This window comes from Pseudorasbora parva, chromosome 5 (assembly GCF_024679245.1).
Source record: "Pseudorasbora parva isolate DD20220531a chromosome 5, ASM2467924v1, whole genome shotgun sequence".
NCBI classification, from domain to species: Eukaryota; Metazoa; Chordata; class Actinopteri; order Cypriniformes; family Gobionidae; genus Pseudorasbora; species Pseudorasbora parva.
The window spans coordinates 31,358,911-31,383,225 of record NC_090176.1 but is presented as its reverse complement, the minus strand read 5'-3'; the positions used below and the strand labels follow the sequence as shown (position 1 = coordinate 31,383,225).

At 36.3% G+C, this 24,315-nt stretch overlaps 1 protein-coding gene across 16 annotated transcripts in view; it reads left to right on the top strand.

Moving 5' to 3' along the window:
- Positions 1-24,315, top strand: part of stxbp5l (syntaxin binding protein 5L) — a 197,979-nt gene that overhangs the window by 150,521 nt on the left and 23,143 nt on the right. For 4 of the 16 annotated variants that reach the window (XM_067443844.1, XM_067443846.1, XM_067443842.1 and 1 more), the window contains 4 exons: positions 510-575; positions 10,783-10,887; positions 18,876-18,929; positions 21,958-22,140. In XM_067443844.1, coding sequence (XP_067299945.1) covers positions 510-575; positions 10,783-10,887; positions 18,876-18,929; positions 21,958-22,140 — 408 coding nt within the window. The remainder of the gene's footprint in view (positions 1-509; positions 576-10,782; positions 10,888-18,875; positions 18,930-21,957; positions 22,141-24,315) is intronic. The other 12 variants (XM_067443853.1, XM_067443851.1, XM_067443852.1 and 9 more) reach the window with 5 other exon arrangements.

Sequence of the window (24,315 nt, the reverse complement as noted above, 5' to 3'; positions counted from 1 at the left end):
ATTTCTTTATGAAGTTACTGTTATTCATTCTTTTAAGTCATCAAGATCTGCTAAGCATCTGCTTTCCAGAAGAACATTAGTTCGCACACACTCGCATAAACTGACTTATATTGCTGCAGTGCAGGCCTTGTCATTTACCGTCGTTCCTTGAGTAACATCAATACGATTTTGTTTCTTCTTTCTCTCTCCTGCATACACACACATGCATGGAATTGTTGGTGGTGTTGGTGCACATTTGATTCTGGAGTTTATACTTGTATATATGCGATTGAACAGCTCATGTTCACAGCAGATAAGAGTACAACCTAGTTACATCTTGAGTTTAAAAACTGTATGTGTTATGAAGATGCATATACATCTTACTTGTATTTCTCCAGGATCAGGATAGTGTCTCAGACCACATTGTTTGTCCTGGTGGTTTGATGCATGCAGATGTGATCTGTGGTAATTGACCCTAGTGATATTATCATCTGCTTCCTCTTACTGTGCCTTATGTTCCTCCATGGCAGGCCTTACGGAGCTTTCTGATAATCAGGTGTCTTTGGACGTAGAGAGGAGCAAGTCACCCACCTCAGGTAACCACACCTACCTCTGATATTCTCACTCCTTCTGATAATCACACATACTTCTACCTTTGATAGGAACACCCATGTTTAACCACACCCGCTCATGACCACACCTACTGCAAATAAATGTAAAGGATTTCTCAAAATAAATGCAAAGAAATATTAACTTATCCTATTTAATCATTAAATTAAGAATAATCATTTTAAACAATGATTAACTATGTAGAAAGGCCATTAAAATGAAAGGGCTGATCCGGATTAACCAACGCCAGGCTAAAGAATTCTTATTAGTGCAACCCACACTTAAAGTGCCTTAATGTACCTTGATATTAAAAGATTGAATTCTGTTTACACCTTTTTGATGATGCATAGGCCTACTATATACAGGCGAGTAGATGAGCCAAGAATATGAACGCAACGCTGTTTCTTTATAAGGGTTTTCAATGGGAACAACCCTTAACGAGTTGCATTAATATTCTGTGTTAATTGTCTTGCCTGTACAAAGTATGCAACATCAATAAGATGTATATTGAATTTGGTCTTTCAATATCACTATCTTACTACATTAAAACAAACCTGGTAAAAATGACTGGTGGGCAATGGAGGAAAGCCTTGTTTTGCCCTCAAGGTGGTTGTTCCTATAGTGTCACATCACCTGGAAACTATGAACTGGGTTTAATTGCATAATTGCAATGTTTTGTTAGCAGCATGAAAAATATAGATAGCAAGGAAAGATCACTACCATTATAATCACTAAAGCTGGCAGTATAAAGGTGAGGTACACAAAGCTGCACTCTTGTAAAAACTCTCGTTATAATCAATGAAGCTGTGCGTGCTTGATAACAACACCTACTCCTGCTTCTGTTTGCCACAGTCATGATTGGCCATACCCACCTCTCATTGCCTAAATCAGACATAGGCTGCATCCGAAACCAGGAAAATGCTGCCTTCGGAGGACACATCTGAAGGCAGGAAGGCACCAAGGCACGTCTGAATCTAATGTTAGCTAAACTTCCTGTCTCCTGAGATACTATCAACTGATCGTTTTTTGAAGGCAGCATACATGTATCCTTCGCTGCCTTTGATATCCCACAATCATGTGCTTTCCATTCAGTGACAGTTGAGCTGGGAAAATAAGATGGCGTCCGAAAGTTGCGTTTGCTGGTTCGTTTGTGTGTAAATTTATGTTTTTTTAAATATTTTCCACTTTTGATGTAATTTCTAGCAAGAAATTACTAATGTAGTAATTAAATATGTGTTAAGTTCTCACCAAAGCTCACTCTCTTTAGCTGTAGATCATTGACCTGTTACACTGCCTTAGAAGTCTGTCCGAAATTAGTTTTGTGAGGTGTCTTTGTGCACAAAACGCTGCAAGCTATTGCCTGATAAGGCAGCGAGGCAACGAGTCAGCTGCCTAGGTTTTAAGACGCAGCCAAAGGCACATCCATAATTGGTCACACCTACTTAATATAGCCACACCCACTCATGACCAAGCCCACCTTTGTATGTGTATGCTTAATAACCACACCTACTCCTGCTTCTGTTTGCCACAGTCATGACTGGCCATACCCACCTCTGATTGCCTCACCACCTAAAACACACATAGCCACATACATAGTTGGTCACACCTACTTAATATAGCCACACCCACTCATGACCAAGCCCACCTTAATAGCCATAACACTTTTTATTTTTGCACCTAAGGTGTGTCCCAATTCGTGGTTACTTATGCACTATTCTATGCCATTTTGTAGTTTAAATAGCAGTGTGTTCACACTGCAAAGGGTGGAATGTTGGACAACTGTTTCTTTTGTAACAAAAGGGGAGGGGCTACCAGACGCCGATACTGTATGACTAAATAATCGTATAAAATTCATACACTAGATTACATAGTGCACATTATAAAACCCGCCATCCCGACTGCTAGTTCTGATGGCCACACCCACCCCATATAAACACAGCCACACATGAACACACCTATCTCTAATATTCACCACAGGAAACAATGACTGAGAGAGTGGTTTGAGAAATGCTGTTTCAATTCCATTGAAAATATCACACATTTCAGGAGTAATGACAACAACGCTAAAATAACGTTCACAGAAACCTTCGAACATCTTTTTTCTCTTCTGTCCTTATTTCAGTTTCCCCAAAGCACAGGTCTTCAGTCCCTGGAGGCTCTTACCTCCACTCTCTTACTTCTACTGTTTTTGTTTCTCCTTTCATCTTTAAAGCTATTATAACCTGTATAGAATTTTTATGAGAATATTATAATGTTTACAGAGCTTGATGACTACAACGGTGCTCGTCCTTGAGGATCTAAATAGAGCTCTTAATTTAGAAGAAGCATTCCAGTAAAGCTTTGATTTCTCAGGGGAAGAAATATTGCATTGTGTCTTTTTTTACATTTTTGTTGTTTGAAATATCAGAGGCAGATTTTATGCGTTGTCTCAAGAATACAAAATATCTCTCTCTCTCTCTCTCTCTCTCTCTCTCTCTCTCTCTCTCTCTCTCTCTCTCTCTCTCTCTCTCTCTCTCTCTCTCTCTCTCTCTCTCTCTCTCTCTCTCTCTCTCTCTCTTTCATGTCTCAGCGCAGTTGAAGCCTCTGCTTGTTTTCCCAGTTCTCAGCTCAGCAGGCAGCCTGAAAGATGGGAGTCACTTGGGAAGGCGAGCTGAGGGCTGTAGCTTGACATTAGTAATTTTAGAGATAGGGAGGAGACATGAGGTTTACTTCTGAAATATGGCTGTGTGTCAAGCATTTAAAAGAATTCACCTAAAAAAGAAAATTAGGTTGTTTAACAATAATAGAAGACATTGTCTTTACTGTGCTCATTTTCAGACTACAATGACAGAAATGTCATTTATGCATAAACTGTTCCTTTAAGATCTAAAGTCTGTAGTGAAGCATAGGAGTCACATTCTCTAGAATGATCTGTGGTGAAGAACTGGCTGTCAGAACTGTATCCTTTGTGCGTTTTCTTCTGTGGGATTTGTTGCGTTGGCTTCAGGCTGCTGAGTAAATCAGATGTTTTTTTGTGTGAAAGCAGCTATTTTGACAGGAGTCAGGAAATGGCCTTCTACGATTGGCTGGGGAATTCTGCCAAAAAATTGGACTGCGATTCTGGGCATCAGCCACTGAATCATAAAAGAAACTAGTTATAAGAGTTTCAAGGACTAGGACTAGTATAGGAAATATAAATAATGATGATGAGAAAATGAGAATATTTGTTTAAATATTTGTTTGTTTTTGTGTGAGCAGTTTTCTTTAAATATGGACACTTTTGGCCTTGTGAACTTTTAGAAAACAAACACTAGTCACTAGTATAACATTTGCATTTACATTTATGCATTTAGCAGACACTTTTATCCAAAGCGACTTATAACTGAGGTTTGAGATTTGGATATTACTCAGAGTTGCAAAAGCTAGAATAGGGAAGGAAAAGAGAAAATAGGAGGTAGATTTATTTTTATTTTTATTTCATTGTTTTATTTATTTTGTAAAGAATTCACCTAAAAAAGAAAATTAGTTTGTTTAACCTAAGCCTGTATGCATTTCTTTATTCTGTGGAACAGAAAATATTTGATTATTGTAAGTATAATAATATCCAAAATACTGCATCATGTGTTTTTATTTTTTCTTTCTCCACCACATCTCAAATTATGTACAATATTATGTTAAATGGCATTCTGTGGTGAAAATAAAGTTAATAGAGACTTTTTAACATTATATTATTATCCTTTTAGGGACAAAATGACATTATATATAATCTGAATCAATTACAAATATTCAATTGTAAATATTCAATATTTACAAAATTTATATTTAAATATGTATTTAATAATGTAGAATAATACATTTTCTGCTCAGATTTTTTTGTTTTGTTTTATATTTAGTCTCAAGCTCTTAATTGATATTGTGTAACTTAATTTACTCTAACTTTTCAAAATATTATTTGAAAAGGTATGATATATATATAAATCTATTTGGGGCAAAATTGTCTTTGTGGTGGAAACAAACCACACTGTAAAAAGTAATAAGTTGACTTTACTTAGAAAAGCTGTGGAAACTGATTGCCTCAGAATTTTCAAGCAAATTAGGTCATCATTTTTGACTTGCTACTACTTGCTACTACTTTGTAGAGTTAACTTGTGTATTTGTAGAGGTTACCATAAAACTTGAGTACAAGTAACTCAATTTCAAACGTTCAGCCAACTTACATATATAAGTTGGGGTTTGTAAGCAGAACTCGACATAATTCTATCTGTGAGCTGAGGAAGTGTACTCCCAGAATGCATTGCAGCATGAATAAAAAATGTTGTATTATTTTTGGCTTTATTTTACCATTTTATTTGCTGTCTTTTGTCAGTATAACCCCAATAATGACAGCAAATGAACTTGTACTGGTCTTATTAAGTGTAAAACTTTTTTTATTTTTATTTTTATTTATTTATTTATTTTTTTTAACCATTGTTGTGTTTTACATGCTAAATGTTGAAGTCTGTGTGTGACTCAAGCATGGTCCATTGTTGGATATTGTCACAAATATAGAGGCTATATAGATTACATCAACACAATTAAAAGTGTGTCATAAATGTTAGCAATAAAATGTTAAAAGATCATTAATTGGCATTACATTTTTATATATAGGTGTAGATGTATATATATGTATGCACGCCCACCTGTTTTTTGTTGTTGTTGTTGTTTTGCTTTTTCCTTTGGCAAAATGGTACTCAAACCAGTCAAATAATGTTTATTTGGGTTTTCTAAGTAACAAAGGCATAGCATGCAAATAGTTCAAATTTCTAAATTGTTTTATGTAAGTTCAACAATTATTGGATGTTAAAGGTAGAGTAGGTAAGAATTGGTTAAAAAACTTTTTCCCCAAATTTGTTTAAACGTTCTTTATATATCAATACATAATTAAAATGTAAGTACTCTAAAAAAGAAAGTATAAAATTTGAGTGTCTGTAGACCTCTCACGTTTTAAAGACAGCTCATTATTTCCATTCACTCCACCTTGTCCCTTCTGGGCTCTTTCCAAAGCCACGCCCCCAAAATACATGAACACGCCTCACCGACTGCTCAGCTGGAAGACGCATTATTGACCTGAGAGGAGTGGTGGGTGTGCATGTAGTCACATCATGTGAGAATCACATGTAATAAAAAAATCTAACTTTATCAGTATGAATATAAACAAATCACTATCAAGCTAGAATACTGATACTGTTAAAGTTTAAAATATATTTTTGTTTAATTCGGCAAACTACAAACTACGACAAACTAGTTATATTTATAAGGCAAAGCTAAAAACGGGATACTTCCCCCCCCCCCCCAATAACATCAGTTAAACTGTGATGAGGATGAATTCCGTGTAAGATTCATAACATATACTGTGTTTTGCATGTAAGAGTTTTCATGATGAAAGCATTGTTGATAAGTAGTAGCTAAAGCTAATTTAGCTCTAAAAAAAGTTCCAGTATGCGGTGTACTAGCTTTTACACATGCATTTTGTTATCTAAAGTTAAATTTTGGCGAAATTCAACACGACAACGATCAACTTGACCTAAGCATATTGAGTATTTATCATCTCTACTAATGGCTAAGTGTATAACATTAACATTGTAACTTTATGCTAAGTAATGTTATGCTATATTAGGCAGCTACATGTGCTAGTGATACATGCTTCATGAAAACATAAACTGGAAAAATGTATAATCAAAATGAAAGATTACCTGTCCAGCAGAAATACAGCCCTCAATGAGTCGTTTTTCAGCTCCTTTAGGTCCCTCAGTTCTCGACATCGTTGGAAAGCCAAGCTGATATTTACTCGTGTTTGATCTCTTTGTTTATCCAAATACTGTTTGTGCATTCCCATTACATGTAGGCCTACTGTCTTCCCTTTTTTTGCATTGTTTCCTTCACTACCCGGCACTGTGCATTTTGAATGCTTTTGCTCTTCCCATGGGTGCGCGCATGTGTGGGCAGAACCTGTAGTGTAAGCGGTGGTTGCCATGGTAGCGAGAGAGAGCGACAGTCGCCCAAGCCAATCATTTGTTTCGTCCCGAACGAAAATAATGAGCAGTGTTTATTGCAGATTAAAAAGAGTCAATTGATTTTTATACTCTCTTTTTAAGAAGACTTACATTTTAATTTTGTATTGACATATAAAGAAAGTTTAAACAAATTTGGACAAACCTGTTTTAGATCATTCTTACCTACCCTACTTTTAAGTAAAGTTTACTAAAAAGTCTTAGTAAGAACAGCTGTTGGATTTTACAGTGCAAGGAACAGTCACAATTTTACCCAAATCCACACACTAAATATGGAATGAAATTATTATTTATCCTGGTGTTCATAGTCTTTAAAATATAATCATTCATATTTTATAATATTTTTTTCAGGGTAGGTTTAGGGTAGGAGTTGGGTTAGCTGCTCCAAAATATAAAAGTAGCCTTTAAATGTTAATAAAATCATGTCTGCTTTTATAAACGCAAATAATTAACTGCATCTGTGTATGACGGCAGAGGTTTCTCACTGAAATGAATGGAGCACCCAGCGCGTCGAAAAATGAGGCCTAGGGGCACCTTTAGCGTCTTCATTGTGACGCAGAAGGCACTTGACCATGCTTCGGATTTTGACGCCTTGGGAGTGAGAACGGGTTGCAATAAATGTTTGATGACACTGTTGTTATTTGACCTTTTTATTTGTTATCACTTCTATCTCAGCTTTTAGATGTGTGCTTTTGAAAGTAGCAATAAGCCAGAAGAGATGAATAATGAATAAACTCAAGATTGTGCAGATGTTTCTGCTGCTGTTTTTCATATGTTTGCTCAGGGGCACAAACCCTTTACCATTAAAAGCACTTCCTGTGCTAACTTCACCTTAGCTGACATAAAATTATCCTTTGCTTTAGCTGCGAATGTGTTTACTTTGTCTGTATAATGTTGATATCATCATAATACCCTTTTTTCCCATCATTTAACTTTTTCTCTAACCCATATTGCATCTTTCTCTCATTTTATTTATTTGCACTCATTCATATCATAACTGACCTTCAGCACTCCCCTGCTCTCTATCAGGTCCAGTAATTGGGCTGCACTCCACTTTGAAGTTTCTCTGTCTAGACGACTAGTTGTTGTTGTTGTATGTTGTTTGTGCGGGTGGTGTTTTTGTCAGCAGTGTTGAGGTGGGTACTGAGACCTTGTTGATTGTGGCACTTTTCCAGGCGGTTAATAAGCTTAAATGTCAGCCATTGACTGTGAAGAGAAAATTTATTTTTTTATTTAAAAAAATAAAATAAAAATAGAATAAAAGGAATAAATAAGAGCAGAGGAACATGGATGTGAAAGGACAGAAAGCTGTAATTAGGTTTTCTGTTTTTCTGATGAGCTTATTGTTCCTGTCTAACCTGTAAAGATGAGTGCGCAATAAACCCCTTCCAGAACACAAAAGCTTTACTTAATGTGTCATATCATCATGAAATATTCAAAACATTTCCGCCCAATAAAATATGACTTTTATTGTCATTTTTAGTCTAAACCTTGCTATTGTTGTACTTTGGAGCTTGCTTCCAGCTTTTTATTAGCTAGTTTAATTTGGCCGTTTAGGTCCTGAGTGCTTGTGGTGTGAACCGCACAGCTGATTTGACGCTCTGGAGGAGTCTGGATGGAAACATACTGGAGTCCTGATTGTGTAAAACAACTAGTAGCTTATCAATATTTTGCCGTTTTTTAATTTAGTTAATTGAACAGTTTTAAATGTAATTTGCATTGTCATCAGAAACAACTTCATTATTTGGGGGGTGTCTGTCAGACGATATACGATGGCATTATCCATCGGCCCGACCCTAGAACTAAAAGTTATAACAACATTTTTACATTTCTTTAACAGCAAAATAAGTTAAGCAATTTTGAATTGTTTCATGTTATACAAAATTCAGATAATTTAAGTTTAATTACTTCAATTAATTACTACATTCAAATTGATTGTACTTCAAAATTTAAGGCAGCAGCTTTTGCTTTTAAAGCTTGCTTGCCTATTGCTAGCCTCCCTGAAATTGCCTACCCTAATTTTAATTTCATCCAAAACAGACTTAATTTAAATACTTTAGAATGTTTTAAAACATTTCAATCATTCCAAATGCTTTAGAATGATTGAAATATGACATTATAAATTAGAATTTGGTTTGTGCTACATACCACACATTTGAATGTTACCTTTGTGATGACATGTTTCCTCTTGTGGCAGTTTTTAGATTGGAAACAATGGATTTTAACCATCCGCTTTTCATGAAAAAAAAAATGATTTGAGAGTCACTTCACACATTGGCATATCCCTGTTTTTTGAAACCAGTATTTTATACTCTTCAGCTCTGTTGTCGCCTTTTACTTCCCTCTGTCAAATCACAGACACAGTCACTCTTATTGTACCAAATGCTTTTTTGTCCCTAACATTTCCCTCCATTTGTCTGTTAATCTCTTCATCCGCTCAGATTAAAAGGAGTTTTTTACCTCTCTGCAAAACCAGTCATATTTCTATTTTCTTAAAACAAATAGTTATAAGTTTTTTAAAGAGTTAACCGGTTATTAGTTTTGTCTGGTTTAAGGAGGTATGCTATTATGTATTGTAAAAAATACTTTACCTAGAGTTGAGAAATTGTAGAAGCTGATGCCCTAGCACAGACGGGTAAAACACTGTAGACTCTTATGAGCTTTATATCTCTAAAAGGCAAGAATCAGAAAAGAGCAATATGAAGCTTTTGGACAGCAGATGGTTCAAGAAGGGTCTGAGGAAGGTTGTTAATGTAAAAGTAGAATTACCAGGAGGCCTGCGATACGCTTGTCAGCCTCTCACAACACTGTTCTCTCATCTTTACCCTCGGCAGTTTGGCCTCAATTCTCACAGCAATCATGATTTATGTCTTCGGGTCGACACCTGCAGTGAGTCTTATGAATTCATTGTGTGTGGTGAGGTTAAATGCAGGGGGAATCTCCACAGTTCTACAACTGATAAAGACACTCGTGTCCACTGAAACATCTGCAAATGAAAAAAATACGTCAGGTGCTGCTCAGTAAATTCTACCAGATATTTTCCAAGAAACTCTTCTCCAAGTAGGGCACATTGAACAAAGGTCAATGTAAGGGCATGTATAAGGTTCCTCAAATTAAAAGCTTTTTTTCATCGTATCTCTTAACAGATTCAGATCACGTTCACCAAAACAAGTCATTTTTTTAAAAATTGCATGTATATACATTTTATAAGAGGCATGTAAGTATTTAAGCACCGCCTAAAAAACATATATTCTCCCTCATTTATATAATCTATATATATCTATATCTATCTGTCTATCTATCTATCTATCTATCTATCTATCTATCTATCTATCTATCTATCTATCTATCTATCTATCTATCTATCTATCTATCTATCTATCTATCTATCTATCTATCTGTCTATCTGTCTATCTGTTTATCTGTCTGTCTGTCTGTCTGTCTGTCTGTCTATCTGTCTATCTGTCTATCTATCTATCTATCTATCTATCTATCTATCTATCTATCTATCTATCTATCTATCTATCTATCTATCTATCTATCTATCTATCTATCTATCTATCTATCTATCTATCTATCTATCTATCTATCTATCTATCTATCTATCTATCTATCTATCTATATATATATATATATATATATATATATATATATATACAATTGTTCACGCCGTAAACACCACTGCGCCACTGATGTGAAGCTCCAGTATTGTAGAGGTATTTAATTCCTTGTGGAATCCTTTCATACAGAACTATATCATAAAGGATCCACAAATCTTTTTTTGCAACTGTCATTTTGTTGTTGTTGTTGTTAGATTTTGGAAAGTGTGTGGAGTTTGTGAAGTTCTCTAGATACAATGTTTGACATTAGAAAATACTGTCTGTTTTCAGCATTAACTTTTTGTCAAAATAAAGAGGAATTTTTGAAAGATGGAAAGACAAAGTTATCGCTAAGACCAGATTTGACCCTGGTGAGGATCCATAAGGGATTTGGGATGTGACAATAGCAGATTTTTTAAAAATATTTTTGTGTATGATTTTCTACTGTTTTAGCATCCCTCTGCAACCTCTTATTATAAATCCCGATGACTTATAATAATAAGCTGTTTGGCTACATGTGATTCAGCCTAGCATGTGATAGTGACTGTGTGATCTTTGATTTCCAGCACCCTACTCCCCTTCCCTCCATAATGACCCTCGAGGCACAGGGGAACCTGTGTCCAACCTCCGGTCCTGCCACTACAGTCCTGTCTTTTACCTGTTGGACAATGGTAAGAATGTGTCCAGACCCTTAGAAACACCCACACGCAACAAGCCCGCGGCTCATGCGCTTCAACATCTGAACCTGCGTGTGTGTGGGTGTTTGTTTTGGGGGTTGCATGCCGCAGTAGAAGTAGCCTCACGCTCATAGTTCCTTGTGCTACGCTGTGTGCTCCTGAGGTGTAGGTGTGTGTGAGTGCGTATGCGAGTATGTGTAAGTGTGCTTCACATTTGGTTATTGTAGGCATGTGTGTGATTGGGGCATGTTATTAAGTAGTATGTGTTGTGTGTTGACGATAGGGGTGAAATTGTGACTAGCCCATACAGAGCGTTGATTGTTGAATTCAGGTGGTTTCAAATGGCCCTAAAACTTTTATTTTTGTGGCTTTATTTAGACCTCAGCAGGCTCTTTTCCTTGGACTGTAGTAGCTCGGCCATCCGTGCTTGTTTGTGTGTGTTATTGAGAACATGCTAGATTTTTGCTATCCCACATGCTAATATGTTTGTGGACATTTACAATACCATGTTGAAATTTAAGTCATTCCCTGGTTAACTTATCATTGATTAGTATGCAACATGTCGGTAATTGTTTAATTGTTTGTCAGTTTTTTAAAAAGTCTTGAAAGGCATAGCAAATGCCTACAATTCACGGGCGGGTACCCCACTCACCCACTCTAGAGCCTTAACCCCCCCCCCAAGCTGCCCCCCTAACTTTGATGATCCAAAAACTGTACTTTGTAAAAACAACCCGCCAGAATGTCCAATACATTTACCTAAAGTAAACCATTTAATTTTTTCTTTTAAATGTATTAAAATTAAAATACTTAGCTACGTACCTGATTCAAACGTGCAGAGTGGCGTTCGCTCAGTCGGGCTCACACACAGCTAGTCTGCTGCCCTGCAAAACGACTGGAGAGGCTGAGCTGCCCCAGCGCCCCTGAAGTTGAAGTGAGTATCCCTAGGTGTAGTTTAAACACGTTTAACTTAAAATTACATTAGTAATGAATGTATTGTATGCTAAAGACAATTCAGCATCAGCAAAAACAGCGAGTCTATTACGTTAGCCAAAATCAGCGGTTGTGATTCGTAAGAGCACCCTTCCCTTTGATTAGCCTAATTTTGATTTTAGTAAAGACAAGAACAGCTTAATAAAAAATATAAAAATATTGTAGCCCATCCATAACTGCCAACTCTCACGCATTCACCGTGAGACACACGCAATTGACACTTGTCACGCTCTCACGCCACACATACATTTTCTCACGCACAGAAAAATCGCAAAGCAAAGAGGACACGGAGACCGACAGACTAGACATAGGTTACTTATGATATTTAAAAAAATCTCAGCTCTCAGATTCTGTCACTTTTATTACGAAATTCAAACAATAAATGCCGTTTTGGCGCTTGTAAATGTTACGTGACAGATCCCTAGCTCATCTAGATTATCTCTACTAGCTAGTAAATAAATAAGAACAATGTTGAAAGAAACAGTAGCCTACAACTTACCCAAATGTATTATTCCTCATACATGATATCGACCAATCAATCTAACACACGGGTCAATAAAACAACTGCAGAACAATTATGTGACATAACATTTACCTCAGGAAAGCCATTTAATGACCATAATAGACTATAGCACATTAGTTGGCTAGAAAAAAAGAGCTATAGAGAGTATTTTGTTAAATATGTGCAGTGTACCATATTACATATTTATTATAGTTTTATTTATATCATTAAATAAAGTTGTTTTATTATAATGAACAATTATAATAAAAAAAAACACTTTATATGTAATTTGAGTTATTTTTAACCTTAAATAACACTGCCAGCTGATAGGGATCTCTTTATGTTTACAGCAATAGGTGAGTTATTTTTTCTTGAGATTAGGTACATCTTGTGTGCCTAATGTTTATCCAAATGAGTTAATATAAAATCAAATCACAATAATTTATTGAATTGAAATAACAAAAAAAAAGCGTAGCTTAGCCTACCAGAAATTGTACCATGTAAACAATGTAACGTTGTCATCAAACCTAATACAATTCAGTTGTTACTCAAATGTGTGACAATCACAATACACTTATTGTGATGCAATTAATTATTTTTTTACATTTGATTTAGCTAAGCAGTCCTATTAAATCCAATTCCTCTCAGATATCAAAGCAATGAAACCAACAATTGCAATAGGATTAAGTAGTCTAAATATAACTGGTGTGTGCATGTGATAAATCTTTCTGATTTTATATTTGTTATATAGGCTACTTACCTACATGTCCCTACAGTATAATGTAATACAATGTGGACTGTACACTGTAAAAAATTATTTAGAAAAAAAGTTACCTGGTTGCCTTAAAATTTTGAGTTCATTGAAATTAAAATTTTGAGTTAATACAATGAAAATTTTTGGAGATTCGACAACCTTTATTAAAATATTATTAAAAGATTTTGGAAGCATATTGGGTAATTGTGTGTGTTTTATTTCTGATGATGCAGTGAAACATGCCAAATAGTGCTATTTTCATAATTTATCAAATTTTTTATGTGGTTCAGATACCAAAATATTTTGAGTTTCTATTTATTGAACAAATTTCCTTCATTGTATCAACTCAAATATTTTTAAGTTCAATAAACACAAAATTTTAAGGCAACCAGGTTACTTACTTTTTTAAGTTAAACCAACAAAAAAACAAAAATTTGTACAGTGTAATTATAAGTTTTTAATTATAATAAGAACTTGAGTATTATCCACTGTTGTATATTTGTAGTCCACTGCATCTTGGACACAATTATTGTACCTTTTTATATTTTCATTTTGCTTTTTATACTGTTTTGTTTTGTTTTATCACTGGGCTTATTCCTGTTGTGAATTAAACACCTTTGTAGTTTTAAAGTGGTTTTGTTTGTTTTGTTAAAGCAATTCACATGTAGGGATTTCCATGTACAGTCTACCCCTGCCACCTTGCCAAGACCTCTTGCCACCCCTTTGACCCACGACCCCCCCCCCCCCCACACACACACACACACACACACATTTTTCTAGATCTGCCACTGCTACAATTTACACATATAGGTTTTTTTTTTTTTTTGGTGCAATGTAGGTGCAGTTTTGGAATGACAGCTTTATGATTTTGTGTGTAGTTACTGAACTGATTTATGTGATGCGAAAACTACACAATTGGGCCAGATTGCAAAGCTTTGAGAGCATGGCAGAGAGAATGGCTACAAGCATGAAGATTACATCTGTGCTAATAATGTTTTTGTTTACTTTTTAGATCTGCTGCATGTGAATGTGTTGGTGCATAAAAAACAAAAAACAACACAGGTCACCATAATGGTGTTTAATTAGTAACGCGCTCTTTTGCCAGGCAGAAGTAAATGAATATATTTTTGATGAAAGACTTACAAAAGAGAGTACAATGCTCCAGATTAGCCCTTTTATTTAAGCAAAACAACGTTGAGGCTCAAAAATGCAATTGCGTGTCTCTGAAATGAAATTCTTTTCAATTCATTGTGGAGTCTGCATCTTTACTCCTGACACATATCCGCCTCTATGAATTAGTGGAAAATGACCTGAGCTGAAAGCAAAGGAGTCGGTAATTCATGCAAATTGCAGTGCAGGACAGCAGAAGACATTTTTTTGTGATGATTCCAAAAACAGTCCCAAATTACCATTCATCTGAGTCAGGCTCACAGAGGAGACGGGATTGAAGCCATGGTGTTCTGAACGTTCTAACGAGCAGCTAAACGACTCCTGAAATTGTGCCTTTGAAAGAAAAAAAAAACACAGGGTTGCCACTTGCGGCCTGATGTTGAAATCAATGGATTCCAGCTGTTATGTTTTCCATTTTTATCTGTGCTGCTCTTAACAATAGCCAAATATGTCCAGCATGGGTATATTTAGACAGAGATGGAACACACACACACGCCCACTCTCTCTCACACACACACACACACACACACACACACACACACACACACACACACACACACACACACACACACACACACACACACACACACACACACACACACACACACACACACACACACACACACACACTCACATACACACTCACAGATAATTAGCTTTGATCATTTGCTTTGACACACAGAGATCATTTAGTTTCCAAAATGGCTTTAATGTAGTTATCTCATATCAATGTGTAGGTAGTCCAACTCATCTCAACCTTTCTCTCATGTTTTACACACCAGCACATTTTCAATTCCAATTCTGAATTCAGAAAAATTAGATTTTAATGTGATTTTTGAAGGGGTGGTAAAACGCATTATTTCGAAGGCTTGATTGTGTTTGTGGGGTGCACTGTAACGTGTTCATGCTTCTTTGTTAAAAAATTGCATTATTTTTCATACATTTTACCTTTATTGTACATTGCTTTGTCTCTCCTTGTAAAAACGCTCTGATTGTTTCCTGGTTTGAAGCCAGTCCCTCAAAAATACGCAATAGGCTCAGATTGGTTAGCTGGCCAAGCTGTGTTCTGATTCGCTAACTGCCTAGCACACTCCAGCCTACTCTTCTCCACAGCAATAAAAAAATGGCCTCACCCCTCTTATTTAATATTCTCGGAGGAGGGGTTTATGTAAATATTGAACCCGCTGATCTCAGCAAGTCTGGAGGAAAAGGCTGTAGTTCTCAACCGGCCGTTTTCTGTAGTCCTTAGAAATTGATTTATTTAAAAGCAAATATCTCCCTTTGCTGTAAACTTTGAGCATTGTAACTTTGCAGATGTTGTTTATGCTCAAACAGCAACATTACACACTAGCTAAAGTTAGAAAAGTGAAATCGTGTTTTATCACCCCTTTAAACCATACAGTTGCAAGAAGACTAACACGCTGTGTTCTGTGCTTCGCACACACACCCCTCTCATGCTTTATCATGCGTGATGCATTCTCTTCTGCATCTTTTTGCACTTGATTAGACAAATACACTCAAAAACTTCAAAATATCCATAGTCGGTTATGTCTTAAGTGAACGTAAACAGTTGACAAAGCAAATGCGTGAGTAACAGTATATTGGATCCGTGCAGGTCCTCAAGTGACAGCATCCTAATAATCCCGCTGCCATGTCTATAATAACGTTAATAAAACAACAAATGACAAAGAGAAAATAATAATAATAATAAATAATAATACATTTTATTTATAATCCACTTTTCATTCCAAAAAAAATCTCAAAGTCTAACAATGAAAAAAAAAAAGATTAACAAGTTAAAATATAGAATTATACAAACAATCAGCCAACACATAACAGTTAAAAGCTTTTCTGAACAGAAAACAGAGCTGATGGTGGAAGTCTCTGTAAGCTCCTACACTCATAAATACACTCACTGTTCTTGACATAACTATATTGTTAATGGATATATTTTATTTATAAAGTGCAGTATTATTTTAGATTTGATTTACAGTTTCTGTACCTGAATACCTGAAAATCCTAAAACATAAAATCCTGTTTATTTGTTCCTTAATTTGTTTACTACTCTTTATTAATGCTTTAAATTTGTATTAGTTAGGCTATTTCCTAACTATTTGTTTTTGCTATGGTATTTTTAAACCATAGGCAAAAGTTCCTTGTGTAAGTGTTAGCCTGTTGATTTGTACTGATGTAATGTTTTGCAAAAGGATTTAGAATAAATGTAAATGATATCTGTGTGTTTTTGTTTAGTTTTTTTTTTTACCTTATTGGAATTGAAATTAGGAATTGATAAGCAGAATCTGAATCGTTAAAATACAAATGATACTCAGCCTTAGTTCAGACCGATCTTATGTGTCAAGAGTAATGGGAAGGACTCCACATCCAAGGCACAGTTTATTGATCCTGGAATTTTAATTACGGCCATTTCCAGGAGCAATTTCCGCGTTGTCTAATGCTCAAATCCATCTCCACATCCCTGAAAGAAAAGAGGGAGAGAGAGAGAATGATACTGCTACATCTCTTAGTATGAAATTATACTTTTTTTAATGGTTCTCCTTAATAGAGCTTGATATATTTTTTTTATTTGTGTAACTGATATCTGATGTTTAACCCAGTGCTCTACAATTAAATGAAATCGAAATCGGGATTTAGTTGCTTTTAGTCCATGACTGCAAATCCTAAAACAAAGACCAAATTCAGCTTCCTGTTTTATTAAGAAATGTCAGCACAATGGGGCCAAGGTTTGGCTGGTTTAAAATCATCTTACATTCAAAATGACATCTAAAAGATTTGCAAGCAACATATTAATGACAATTGCAGATTTTTTTTAAACATATTAATAGTTGCTCCCTAAAGCCTGCAAATGATATACAATATCCCAGGGAATAGAGCAAACCTAGAGAGAAAGCATGTTCCCGCCTGGTATTTAGATGCCTTTTTGATAAACCGATCACAAGTGTTCAGCCCAGATGCATTCTTGTTCACCTGGTATAGTCACATAATTTAAGTTCGTCTTCTGTGACCAATTTCATTTGAATTTTGTGGAGACACTTTTTGTCATCACATACATCACTTTCACCTCCGCTGTGTGAATACTATTGAATTAACAAACCAGTGTTAGGTGGCTAACGCAAATGAATATAATGGTATTTAATATCATTTCCTTGGTCTGACACAGTCGCCAGATGCCATAAACAAACAGCAGTTGCTTTTTTTGCCATATTTGTGAAATGGCAACCCGTGATGTACCTAGAGCTGTTTACATCCTCAGACTCAGATTTTTGCGTTTCTGTGTCACTGTCAATGCCAAAATGAATCTGCAGCAGTCAGCTGGTACAAGTAAGAGATTTGGAAGTTGTTCACATTCATTATTTTAGTAATGTTATGTGCTTTGAGACATGAGGTAATTTAATGCCATATTGTGACGCTTTGCAGACTCCGCTGTGTGTGTTTATGCGCTTTGAAAGAGGCGTGGCTTTGGAGGCACTCTTTGGATGCTTAAAAGCATAATATCCCAGGTAGCGTGGGATATTATGCCTTTAAAGCTAGCTTGCTATTGTTTTTGTGAAATTGCCTACTGTACCTTTAAAAACATTAAACGGGTGGCCTTGCTCCAGCCAAGATGAATGGGAGTGCTAATGGATAGCTTTCTCCCGATTATTACAGACCTCCTTGGTCAACATTGGAAAGCAAATTGCATTCATCAAACCATTACATGGAGTCCATAAGTGGAAAAGCATTAGCACCATGCTGAAAATGACATTCTAAAATCACACCCTACTTTAAAAACATTTAATTGAAATGATACTAAAGAGGAGAGTATCATGGAAATGATTCTTCTCAGTCTGTTTTAGGATTCTAGACAGACTGCATCATATAAATAGAGACTTTGTGATAAGATGTCTGGTTATTACATTTCTTTGCCTGCATAGTAAAAATGAAATAGTATTATATATTTAAAAATCTTCTGTTAAATCTCATTTCAGCAGTAATCTTGCCATGCATTGTTCTCAACTTTCAGCTCAGTATACACTCTTACCTTTGCGGTGTGAAATGCTTGCAAAATGTTGACCTTGCTTTAGTAAACCTTGCTTATTTCTTTATACCTTATTTTGAACTTTTGTGTATGTTCTCTTTTATTGTGTTTGCATGCACATATGTGAATGGTTCCTGTGTGTTTTTGTGGTTTCTGTTCAATACAGTACAATAGATTATACATTCAATTCAGTTTTTCCCTATCAAATGAAAATAAAAAATGGATCCTGATTTATTGTTTTATGCGTTTGTGCTGAGATGCGTTCTGCATGTGTGCGTTTGCTTGTGTAAAGACAAGTCCTCATGAATCGGTTTGTCTGGTGGCAGTATGCGATCGGGGATGACTGTCGAATGAAGCGTCACGTCAGTGTGCACACCTGCATGTGTTACACTAAAGGATTTTCTTTTTTCAATTTCAATTTTAATTTGAGCTGATCTCTTTATTTTATTGACCTCTGCATCTTTTGCCTTTTGATTTGGTTTCTTAAATGGATTAATTGCTCCTTCCTGTCCTATTTTGTTTTGTTTCAGTCAAGGGACCAGGCAGAAAGTTAAGTCTACCCACAGATCTTAAGACTGATCTTGGTACGGTAGGCCGAAAGCGAGCAGTTCTTTTTCTTTATTCTTGCCTTCGATTCATCAACTTTCTCTGTTTCCATCCTGTTGGGAATGACATGATGAAGTCCCTCGTCTTTGCATTTTAAAGTTCATTTTTAATGCATTTTATTATCCTTTCACTTTCTTCTCATTTGAATTCATGAAGTGGCGCAAAGTTTCTGCATTTATGCGTGTGGCTTTATATATATATTTATTTATTTATTTATTTTTACAAATATGCTTCTCAATGTACATTTTGCAAGTGTTTACAAAGGTGGTTTGTTCAACATAATCATTCTTAAGTTGAGAAAGGTATCACTCTGAAATCTCGTTCTTTCGCGACTGATTCATCCTTTACGTCTAAACGGCCTTGCTCCATCGTAATTTTGGGTCATTCTATACCTCAGAACATGCTCTAACCCTATTGGATCATTCTCTAACTTTATGAAAGCCTGCTCATTTGTGATTGGACCATCCTCTCTGAACGACATGCACTAATGTAATGAGCTCATTCTCTGCAAGCGAGCTTGTGTCATCGTGACTTGGACCATTCTTCAGCCTTTTATGGATATACTCCGAATTGTCTCACTCTGTCTCTTTCGCTGAGTATCTATCCTTATTCTCTTTTCCTTTTTCTTCCCTCTTGTCTGGCTTTTTTGTTTCATGCTAGGCTGTGACTAATACACTTCTCTCTGAGGGCTGAACAATTTCCTCTCCAATTTCTTGTGCCAAACATGACCTAATGTGTAATAATGAAAGTGTTCCTTCAACAGGTCAAGCTTTGCAGCATTACAATGGAAAATAGACAGTCTGGGCCATGAATAATTACAGATGTTTCTAATCCTTAAAGGTTTAGATGTGCTTGAAAAATAGCTACATTTAGAAAGCGCAGTAGAGTCTTGGGTCATTTTTAATTTGAAAATATCTTGAAGATTTAGGTCATAAAAACAGTAAAAGGACATAAAAAAAATCAATGCTTATTAGAAAGCCAATTGTTGTGTGAGTGTAATGTATGTGAGGCTGAGATAGAGAGTTAGTGTGAGTGTGTGGGTGTCTACAGGTATAGGTATTCGCTCTCTGCAGTTTTGTGCTGTAGAACTGTCTCCCCTTGAATGCACTGGGGCTTCCTTGATATTTTTTCTCGATTCAGATTTGTTCATTGTCCTGGGCTAGGCCCGTTTAGTAACACTGACCCTGGTGCAGGCCAGGGAAAACAGATGTAAAGTTGTCTGCGGACTGGGCTTCATGTTTTAGGCTTTCTCATCCTGTCTCACATGAGGTCTAAGATGATGTTCTCTGATCTTTTACAAAAAAATCAGTCTGGCGGGAAAATCTTTGTGAAGACAAATTGATAGATCGTACAATCTTGAGATTGATTTTAGTTTTTCTGTTTATGATGTAACAAAAATTGCTACAAAATAGCATTGAAATGTACTACTGTTCATAACTTTGGGGTTGGTATAATTTTTTTTCTTATGTTTATGCTTACCAAAGCTGCATTTATTTTCTTATAAAAATTAAATCAAAGCAACTGCTTTCTATTTTATATAATAATGTAATTTATTCCTATGATGGTAAAGCTGAATTTTCAGCATCATTACTCCAGTCTTCAGTGTCACGTGATCCTTCCGAAATCATTCTGATATGCCGATTAGCTGCTCAAGAAACATTTACAGTGTCAAAAAGTTATGCTGCTTAATGTTTTTGTGGAAAGTGTGATGTATTTTTCCCCAGATTTATTTTGTGTAGAAGCTAAAAATATTTTCTTCAAATGATTCATAATATAATCAAATAAATTCACCCTTGCTGAATAGATTTTTTTTTTTAAATTATACTGACCCCAAAATTTTGAAAGTAGTGTATAACTTTACAAAAGAAAATAGAAAAAAAGAAAATAACAAATAACAAATGTAGTCTTTAAAATGATGATTTATGTTTCACAAACTTACTACAGATGGTGTTCTTAATAGTGCTTTGTTTCATCATGAGTCAGTGTCAAAGTTTTGGTTGCCAAGTCTGCAGCACGATATGAAATCTCACTGATATGAAATGACAGCAGACAGTCCGGATTTGGATGGCTGCGTTGGCATGAAATTGATTGATAGCTATAAAATAGAGGGAGGGAGAGTGAAACTATACAGCTAGAATGTCAAAATAGTCAGGAGTCTGTCAAAGGTTTGCAGGGTACTGTGGTACACATAAAAAGACACAGCTCTATCGGAGAGGTTCTGGCTACAGGATACAGTGTCTCCTCAGGTAGATGCTAGCAAGACTTTGATCCAGGTGTGTTGGAGGTGCTGCTGAATAATGTGCTGTTTTAGATTCAGGGAGTTTGAATCTGGACCTGTTTCTGCATTCTAAACCAGACCTCCCTCAACATCCTGCACAAACAGACTGCAGATTGAAGTTTCTGTAAAAACAAGTCCTTCCACCTTCATTCTTTCAAGTGTCTAAGCTGAGAAGGGATGAGAAAGCCTCTCTGAATGCTTACCTTTTTGAACAACCATTATAAACTTTCCTTCTCCTTTTCCTTATTAACTTTTTCCTTTTGATTTTTTTCCTTCATTTTCCTGTTTTTCCTTTTACTCTCTCCCTTCCCTTTCCATTTTCTTATTTTCCCTTCTTTTCCTTCCCTTTTCAATCCCCTTTCATTTTCCTTCCTTTTCCCTTTTCCCTTTTTTTCTTTTCCTCTTTCCTTGTCCCATCTTTTTTCTCCTTTTCTCCTTTTTTCTTTTTCTTTTCAAATCAAAAGGATTTTTGGCTGATTAAATCTGCTATTATGTGAACGCTTCCTCTTTCTGCTTTCCTTTGCAGCTGCATTGTTTTCATCCCACTGCCCTCTTCATCTCTCTCTCTCTCTCTCTCTCTCTCTCTCTCTCTCTCTCTCTCTCTCTCTCTCTCTCTCTCTCTCTCTCTCTCTCTTTCTCTCTCTCTCCCTCTCTCTCTCTCACTCACACACTCTTCTCTTTCTAATCTCAGTTGTTTTTTTTTGCTAATGCTATGCCCGTTGTTACAGATCATGTGAATGGACATTGCACTAGCCCCACCTCCCAGCCCTGTCCATCTGGGAGGGCCAAAGTCCCGGGGGGCCCCGAAGGGCCACGCCTTGCCCGCAGGGGGCCCGGCCGACCGCCCTTCCGCAAGGCCCAGTCCGCCGCATGCATGGAGGTCTCTTTGCCTGTGTCCTCCCTCACCGAAGGTGTGTGCTTGTTCTCCAGCTCCTTTATCCCTTTAATCCATTTACCCATTATTCCCATATTCCTCCACTGCCCTATCCCCTTCTGCATGTTTAACAATCATCAAGGGATACAAGGAGGGTATGCGATTTTATTGCTGTTTCCTGACACTCTGATTTCAATGCCTTTTCTTTGGGTTCACTGTTTTGTTTCCACTCTGTTGGAAAGATTGGTGATTACTAAAGCCGTATCATGCCACATAGGAGGCATACCCCTTTTACACTGAGTGGGATCTGAAGCACTGCCATGAGTCACATTTGTGAGCATTAAAGGGATAGCACCCTCAACAATTAAAATGTTGTCATTTACTCACACTCATGTCGTTCCAAACCCATTTGACTTTCTTCTGTGGAACATAAAAGCCGATGTTAGGCAGAATCGGTGAAACTGGCAATCCATTCAGCCACCATTCACTTTCATTGCATCTTTGTTTAATACAATAAAAGTGAATCATGACTGCGACTGGAATTCTACTTAACATCTTTTGCGTTTCAGGGAAAGGACATAGTCATATATGTTTGAAATGACAATTTGTGTCAATTTATTTGTATCAAAACAGGACAAGACTGGTGTCTGACACTAGCACCTTCTTGGTGGAAAAGGGGTAGCAGAATATTTTATGCTTCAGTTACCATTGTGCATTTTTGCTGATATTTTGTTAAAATGTTTTTGTGATCTCATAATAGGTTTGTGTTATAAACTTTACTTAAATTGAAATCCTATTTATCCTGATCAATATTAAAATCAATATTAGGATGAATGTATTATTTTATTAATCAGCCTTCAAAAAGTAATTTTAAAAGTAAAACAAAAAAAATTTGAAGAAAGAAACGGCACAAACCTTTCAAAGTGTGACTCACAGAAACGACTGCTTTTCAAGCTTTGGGGATTTTCTGTCCCTTTTATGTTTGAGACTGTATTTGTGCTTCAAACATGGAGGCTAAGGCAGACACTGCTGTGAGCCTAATTATACTTTTTGTTTTTAATGCTTTTAATTACCACACAAAGTCATTTGACAGGTGGGTTGGTGATGTGAATTAAAAAAATATATATATAGGCAAGCTTTGTGCAAGCTTAGGTTTGAGTTTACAAAACGATAATGACTGTGGCCTTCTTTCTTAGTGTAAAATGAAAGGTTGCGACTGTTTCCTCTGGATCATATGAGCGGAATTTATCTGAATGAAATGCATAGACAATCCAACGAACACTACAATGTTGCTACATGACTAGACATTTCTAGACATTTCTAGAAAACACATAATCAGAGTATATGTCTAAATGCATGCATATCAGTGCCATGTTTAAATGTTGGAGTGTGTAACAAGAGCCCTGCTTTACCACTTCATGAAAACAAAAACAAATGTATCTCTTTCTCAACTCCCCCTGCCTGTGTATCACCTACTATGTATATCCTATAGGGTGGAACTCAGGATAAAAACAAATAGTATGACTCTGTCCTGAGGTCCATTTTTCCATATCACCTGCATATACTTTAACCTGTGTGTGTGTGTGTGTGTGTGTGTGTGTGTGTGTGTGTGTGTGTGTGTGTGTGTGTGTGTGTGTGTGTGTGTGTGTGTGTGTGTGAGTGTGTGAGTGTGTGAGTGTGTGAGAGTGTGTGAGTGTGTGAGTGTGTGAGTGTGTGTGTGAGTGTGTGAGTGTGTGAGTGTGTGAGTGTGTGTGTGTGTGTGTGTGTGTGTGAGGTTTAGGTATTCCCTACCTTGTTTTTTTGAAAATCGAAAGTATTCTTCTTTCTTCTTACTACTCCTTTCTTCTGTTTCTTCTTCTTCTTTCTTCTTCTAAGATTAGGGGGTAAATTATACAGTTTGTACGGTGTATAAAATGTATTATGTCTGTGGAAAGCCTCCATAAGACATGAAAATGTGCGAGAGAGAGAGAGAGAGAGAGAGAGAGAGAGAGAGAGAGAGAGAGAGAGAGAGAGAGAGAGAGAGAGAGAGAGAGAGAGAGAGAGAAAGATCAAGAGCTGTGACCCCTTTCAAGGAATAGTTCACCCAAAACTGAAAACGTATTTATTCGCCCACATGTCGTTCCATCCCAGCAAGCAATAGTAGTCATTTCACCGCCTTGGTTAACTATAGACCTGATATATTCTGGCTATGAGTAACCTACTTCTAGCCAAA